Source organism: Labeo rohita, chromosome 8 (genome assembly GCF_022985175.1).
Source record: "Labeo rohita strain BAU-BD-2019 chromosome 8, IGBB_LRoh.1.0, whole genome shotgun sequence".
In the NCBI taxonomy this organism is placed as follows: Eukaryota; Metazoa; Chordata; class Actinopteri; order Cypriniformes; family Cyprinidae; genus Labeo; species Labeo rohita.
In genome coordinates this window covers 22,969,804-22,976,621 of record NC_066876.1, presented here as the reverse complement: position 1 = coordinate 22,976,621, position 6,818 = coordinate 22,969,804, and the positions used below count along the sequence as shown (strand labels likewise).

The 6,818-nt window shown below is 35.3% G+C and overlaps 1 protein-coding gene across 2 annotated transcripts; it reads left to right on the top strand.

Moving 5' to 3' along the window:
• The first annotated feature begins 3,097 nt into the window (after nucleotides 1-3,097).
• zgc:101100 (uncharacterized protein LOC445169 homolog) lies at nucleotides 3,098-6,072 on the top strand. 2 transcript variants are annotated; one of them, XM_051117971.1, is made up of 4 exons: nucleotides 3,098-3,291; nucleotides 3,395-3,574; nucleotides 5,036-5,211; nucleotides 5,330-6,072. In XM_051117971.1, exons 2-4 carry the CDS (start codon nucleotides 3,403-3,405, stop codon nucleotides 5,768-5,770), a joined length of 789 nt encoding a protein of 262 aa, XP_050973928.1. In that variant the 5' UTR covers nucleotides 3,098-3,291; nucleotides 3,395-3,402; the 3' UTR covers nucleotides 5,771-6,072. The 2 variants fall into 2 exon arrangements, with proteins under 2 accessions (XP_050973928.1, XP_050973927.1); XM_051117970.1 differs by having other exon boundaries at nucleotides 3,098-3,295.
• Nucleotides 6,073-6,818: the final 746 nt, after the last annotated feature.

Below are 6,818 nucleotides of genomic sequence, written 5' to 3'. Positions count from 1 at the left end.
CCGGAGTTATGAGGTGGGGATGGTGTGTGTTTGGGGTTTGGAGGGGGCACTGCACCGGGGCGGTGGTTTTCGGGGAGGGGGTCACACACAACCAGCGTCTTTGTGTGGCTCTAATCCTCCCAGCCAACACAGCTTTGGCCAGGTTTCATCATGAAAGTGCCATGAAATAACTACTTTTTTTTCTTAGCAGCAAATCTCCACTAATCCCGCAGGCTGAAGAGACAAAGGCTTCTGGGCTCTGAGCTCCAAGCTTTTAATGGGGTTCAGAGGCTGCTCAGCTAAGGTTCTTCTAAATGACTTATTTTGAGCGGACACTAATATAGCTTGACAGGCAAGAACATCGCAAAGAGAGAAAAAAGCAGAGCCTTGAACACAGGGAGAAAAAGTTCAGCACAATTCCATGATGGTTTGAAAGGTCAGTCAGGTGTGAAAATGTCAGAAATGTGGAAAGTGTTGCTCTAGATGAGCTGTTGCCATTTGACAGAAACCAAAAAGACTTACACTGATGTAAACATAAAATCTCCAAGCTTTATAAGCTTTTTACAGCTGGCTCTCTTCCACTAACAAATAGTTATTTTTAAACACTTTTTGGCTTCCATCAGAAAACGCTTTCACTTTTTTTCTGCACAAATTGGAATCATTTGGAGACTGATGGAGGTGTTAAAAGTACTGAGATATGTATTTATAGTTGTATATATTCAAGTTAAAGATATATTTAAGTTCAAGTATTGGAACAGTATCAAAACTTTGTCTGGCTCAAAACATGTTGAAGTACAAAAATACAAAAGTTCCCACATTTAACTGTAATAAAAGTAAAATGCTAAACATCAATAGGGCCCTATGAAATTAGTTTATTTATTTATTTATTTATTTACCAAATTCCATTTTAATTTTTGACAGAATTAAATTTTTTTACCCCATTTTATAGGGCCCTATGAAACCTGTTTATTTATTTATTTTATCTAATTCCTTTATTTTTTTTATTTTTTTATTTTTTACTAGATTCCATTTTTTCCCTCCGTTTTATAGGGCCCTATGAAATCTGTTTATTTATTTATTTTTACCTAATTCTGTTTTTTCCCTCCTGTTTTATAGGGCCATATGAAATCTATGTATTTATTTATTTATTTTTACCTAATTCTATTTTATTTTATTTTTTACCAGAATCTGTTTTCCCCCCTGTCTTTTTATGGGGCACTATGAAATCAGTTTTTTTTTTTTTTTTTTTTTTTTTTTTTTTGCCAAATTCTATTTTATTTATTTATTTATTATTATTATTATTATTATTATTATTATTATTATTATTATTTTTTTTTTTACCAAATTCCATTTTTTTTAACCAAATTCCATTTTACTTTTTTTTTTTTTTTTCCAAATTCCATTTTCCTCCCTGTTTTATAGGGCTCTGTAAAATCTGGTTATTTATTTATTTATTTATTTTTTACCAAATTCCATTTTTCTGGAAAATATTCCTTAAAAAAAGGAATATTTCTGTCACAGTTTCTTCAAGTTATACCAAATTTTTGATGGGTTTAAGATTTTTAATGTCCCTTAAGCTCACAAAGGCTTTATTTGAACAGAAAACAGTAAAATCAGTACTGTAAAATATCAGTACAATATGTGTTAATCATTTTCCTTATATTAATATTCATAATTTTGTAAAAAAAAAAAAAAAAATAGTCTTTGGAATCTTTTCTTTGAAATCGAAGTGTAAAAGCACATCTGTATTTATCAATTTAAAGTGTCCTTGCTGAGTAAAAGTATTAATTTCTTTAAATAACATTTTATGCATTTTTTAGTTACTATGAAACCTGTTAAACAGACAAAACTAGAATTAAAGGAATAATCAAAGTGTTCATCAAGCTGCACTTGCATTTCATTAACATTCCCATAATTATCTACATAGTGAAAGACTTGTGTAAAGATACAAAGAGATCTTATTGTGCTGGTCTGTTTTTCTAATAAAGACCAGAATTCCATGACTGTCTGAATACAAACAAACAAACCTTTCCAGCAGAAAAATTGAGCCAAATGTGAGGTGAAGGCTGTGTTTGTGTGCCAGTCTCATGCCAGTATAGCCCAGCTCCTGTGCCTGCCTGCCTGCCTGCTGTCTTGGTTCCTGTGTTGCCCTCTGGGACACACAAACACGCACACACACCGAGGAGTGTGCAACTGCCCTGATACTCGTGGGAAACATAATCTAGCTCTCCACATGCCTCGCCTTCCTGGCCCTGAGCTGCACAGTGTCAGGATTTAGCGGAATTTACATCTCTGAACCTCCTGAGCCGCTCCCAGCCGCTCGGCTGCAGTTTTACTGAGGATGATCTGATCTGAGGTGACTGAGGTTTCAGCTGGAGCTAAACTGCTGCTTGAGCTCATTGAGAGAGGGTGTTGAGAGACGGATGATGGGATAATGACAAGGAGCGACATTCGCTTTGCTTCATAACTGTCCCATTGCATATTTACAACCGGTTTTGACACCACCATCTACAGTTTGCTTTGTTTATCCAATGCGTCTTTCATTTTATTGAGTATTGTATTTATCTTCAGATGCTAATAGCTTAAATCCTTCTTTTTCCAAAAGAGGATTTGATCAGAAGGAGAGATTTCTGCTACATTTAGCCCTAAGAAATTACCCTAATAGGCCACTTCCAGAGAGCTTTCTCAAGTTGACATTTTCTGGGCAAAATATGGGTCCAGTTAGCAAAACAAACCAGCCAAGCAAACACCCCCCCTTGGAGTTAATACTAACAAAAGCTGGGGAACGGTGGAGAAAGAAGGAAGAGAACAACGGACAATCAAAGGCTGTTATTTTAATCTGCCCAACCCCAGAGATTAGCCGGCCACATTGTTTTAATTGTTTTAAAGGGGGGGAGCGCAATGCCCGCTCATTGAAGGGAGATGCTTTGCCTAAATCTCCCAAGTTCAATAGTTTCAAAAACTTGAGCCCCCAAACCCCCCTTTCTCTCCCTCATCCCACTTAATCCAGGCTAATACCTTTCTTTCTATTGGCTAATGGTTGAAGGAAGCTGAAGTTAATGCCTCTTAAATAGTGGAAACTGAGCTGGAGAGCACCTAAAGCACAGTCAACGTGGAGCATTACTGGTCTGCCTTACCTAAAGAAACTTTATTGTAATACGTGTGAGGATTTTAGCAGCTTCTCTGAAACGTTTTTGGGGATTTTAGAATCATATGAGTAAAAAAACAGCAGTTACAAATACTTTACCTCATTTTTCTGCATAAATGTCCGTTTTTTGCAACTGATCATCGTTCCACACTTCACCGGAGGTTGTAAGTAAGTTTTTACCTGTGTTTTTATTTATAGAAAATGTTTAATTAAACATTCAATTAATTATTTTATTTGAAGTGATACTTATATGTTTTATTCTCTCAGCCAGCAGAATGAATTCTGTATATTTCTGTGGGCCAAGAAACGGCCAGGGGCCTTTTCCATTGCAACGCGTTAACTCGTTATTTCACGAAGCTCACCAGCAGATGGCGCAGCAGTATCAGCTTCATTCAGCGTCCAGTCCGGCGTCTATGCAGACTTTGACCGTGGCGGAGCGATTGGCAGGTGAGATGCCGCTCGACTTTTGAGGCTCAAAATATGAATCAAGTACAAAGTAAATGCAGCATTTATAAAATTCTAAATTCTAAATTTGAATGTTACGTTAAGGTTCATATTATATGCTACGCGTAGGTTTCGAATACTTGGAAACCGTGTAGGCAATCTATGTCTAATAAGTTTAGAAACATACGTTCACGAAAGATTTAGCATTGGGTTTCACCATTAAAAAAACATAATACTTTATTATTTGTGACTATTGTGAATCATTTTACTTAAAAAAAAAAAATTGCAGTGAGGTCTAAACTGGGCCCACCTTTGAAAGAGCTTTGAATCCGCAGTTTAATTACAGCAAAGTACAGTTTAAAATGTAATTTTACATCAATATCATGCATTTATTTGCTTAATAACAAAATAGTTGACCTAAAAATAATGTTTATTTGTTTTACATTTTTAAAAACGGTAAAACTTCGTTTATTTCCATATTTTAAATCATGCAGTGTTTATTTAGTATTGCTTAGATGTTATTATAGTTTTTATTCATTTTTATATATATCCAAAGTAGCAAAAACAGTAAAAATTGTGAAATATTTTTACTATTTAAAAAAACTGGTTTTTATTTGAATATATTTTAAAATGTAATTTACGCCAGTGATCAAATCTAAATTTTCAGCATCATTACTCCAGTCTTCAGTGTCACATGATCCTTCAGAAATCATTCTAATATGCTGATTTTCTGTTCAAGAAACATTAATTATTATTATCAATATTTAAAACTGTTGAGTAAAATTTTTTCAGGATTCTTTGATGAACAGAAAGATCAGCATTTATCTGAAATAAACAGCTTTTGTAACATTATACACTATACCATTCAGAAGCTTGGAGTCAGTATAATTTCTCAAATTTATTTTTTAAAGAAATGATAGAAATTAATATTTTTATTCAGCAAGGATGCTTCAAATTGACCAAAAGTGATGATAAAGACATTTATAATGTTACAAAATATTTCTGTTTCAGATAAATGCTGTTCTTCTGCACTTTCTATTCATCAAAGAAACCTAAAAACAAATTCTACTCAGCTGTTTTCAACATAATAATAGTATGTTAATAAATGTTTTTTGACCAGCAAATTAGAACATTAGAATGATTTCTGAAGGATCATGTGACTGGAGTAATGATGCTAAAAATACAGCTTTGAAATCATATAAAACAGTTAATATAGTTTAAATAGTACAAATATTTCCTAATTTTAAATTTTGGATCAAATAAATGCATGCTTGGTGAGCAGAAGAGACTTCTTTAAAAAAAAAAAAAAAAAAAATCTTACTGTTCAAAAACTTTTGATTGGTAGTGTAGCTAAAATAAAAGTATTTTATTTGTAGTTTTTTAATTGATTTAATTTTAGTTTAAGTTCTAGTTTTACTTAACTATAATAACTCTGAGCAAGTAATAAATATCTCCTTCATTTAGAGCTCATTCTTGAGGCACGCTACGGAAACCAGCAAAAGCAGCGTCGCAGTCGCACCGCCTTCAGTGTGTCCCAGTTACAAGCACTTGAAAAGGCTTTTCAACAAACCCAGTATCCAGATGTTGGCATGAGAGAAAGACTAGCGGTCTGCATCAACCTCCCAGAAGCCCGTATCCAGGTGAGGGCCACAGTAACACCTGCAGTGTCCAACAAGCAAAATACTTTTAAATATGAAACTACATTTAGAATGTAGCAGCTTAACTGTGCTCTTAATTAACAAAACATGTTTTCCTCAGGTTTGGTTCAAAAACAGGCGTGCCAAATTTAGAAAAGGTCAACGCTTCGCTCCCCTTTCCAAAGAAGAAAGCCAAGTGCATCGTCCCGCCACTAAACAACGGAAAGAATTGGTGATGGACCAGGAGAAAAGCTCTAATTCTAAATCCCAATCCCCTTTTAGGGAAAACAACACCATTCCTTCCTCATCAGACTCTGTTCACCTTCATTCCCACCCCAGACTACACTCCTCTGCTGTTCTTCCATTCATTCCTGGAGAGCACTACCAACAACCAGTGCCTCATGCACTCGGGCTGCTGTCTGCTGGTCTGCCTTTCTCTCCTACATATTTGCCTATAATACAACAGCAGCACAGCACAGCCGTCAACCTCGTGCCACTGGGGAAATGCAACAGTCTCATGCTTCAGTCTAAATCTATGGTTCGCCACCACTTGGACATGTAGCCGTACCAGCAGCCAATAAACCCCACTGAGCCAGTTGCCCTCATTAGGATTTGAAGAGGGAACAGGTGTTCCTGTGCTCCTCCCCCCACCACAACATTGTAACTTTTACTCTCAGAATAACATGGAGAAGCGATGAGTTTTAAATCTTTTTCTGTAACTTTCATCAAGTGGTTTTGATTGTATTTGTACAAACTTGCTTATTTTGTAAATTTTCATGCTCCGTTTTGCATAGCTTAGAGCATTGTTGAGAAAACTGTTGTGTTGCACATACATATTTCAGCACTTTGTAGATTTTTATTGAACAAATGATCATTTTGAATACAAATAAACATGAAAAACATCTAAATCAGTAACTGTGTGAACTTACGTCTGTGATTGCACATTTGGTCTTCTTCAAGCACTCACTGATGCTTCAGAAGAAAAAGCATTGCATAAAGAGCCGGGGGGTGAAAACTTTTGGAATTTGAAGATCAGGGTAAATTTCACTTATTTTGTCTTCTGGGAAACATGTAAGTATCTTCTGTAGCTTCTGAAGGGCAGTACTAAATAAAAAAAAGTATAATATTTAGGCAATAAAAAAAGGACACATCCTCGTTCTGTTCAAAAGCTTACACTCCTGGCTCCTAATGCTTTGTTTTTTCTTCTGAAGCATCAGTGAGCATTTGAACCTTCTGTAATAGTTGCATATGAGTCCCTCAGTTGTCCTCAGTGTGAAAAGATGGATCTCAGAATCATACAGTCACTGTTGGAAAGGGTTCAAATACACAAAAATGGTGAAAAACCAAATAATTTGTGGGACCTGAAGGATTTTCCTGAAGAACAGCAGGCAGTTTAACTGTTCGGGACAAACAAGGGGCTCATGAACAACTGTCACTAAACAAAAAAACAGCTGTGGATCATTCAGGTAACAACACAGTATTAAGAATCAAGTTTATGTAAACTTTTGAACGGGGTCATACTATTATTTTCTCTTGTGGACTATATATAAACGTCTTTTATGTGAAATATCTTATTCAGGTAAATAACAACTAAATAAAAATAACATACA

Excerpts from the sequence above, each read along its gene's own strand:
- zgc:101100 (XM_051117971.1), top strand. The coding sequence starts at position 3,403 with ATGAATTCTGTATATTTCTGTGGGCCAAGAAACGGCCAGGGGCCTTTT. Across the intron at positions 3,575-5,035 it reads CGTGGCGGAGCGATTGGCAG|AGCTCATTCTTGAGGCACGC; the intron begins GTGAGATGCCGC and ends TCCTTCATTTAG. Across the intron at positions 5,212-5,329 it reads TCCCAGAAGCCCGTATCCAG|GTTTGGTTCAAAAACAGGCG; the intron begins GTGAGGGCCACA and ends TGTTTTCCTCAG.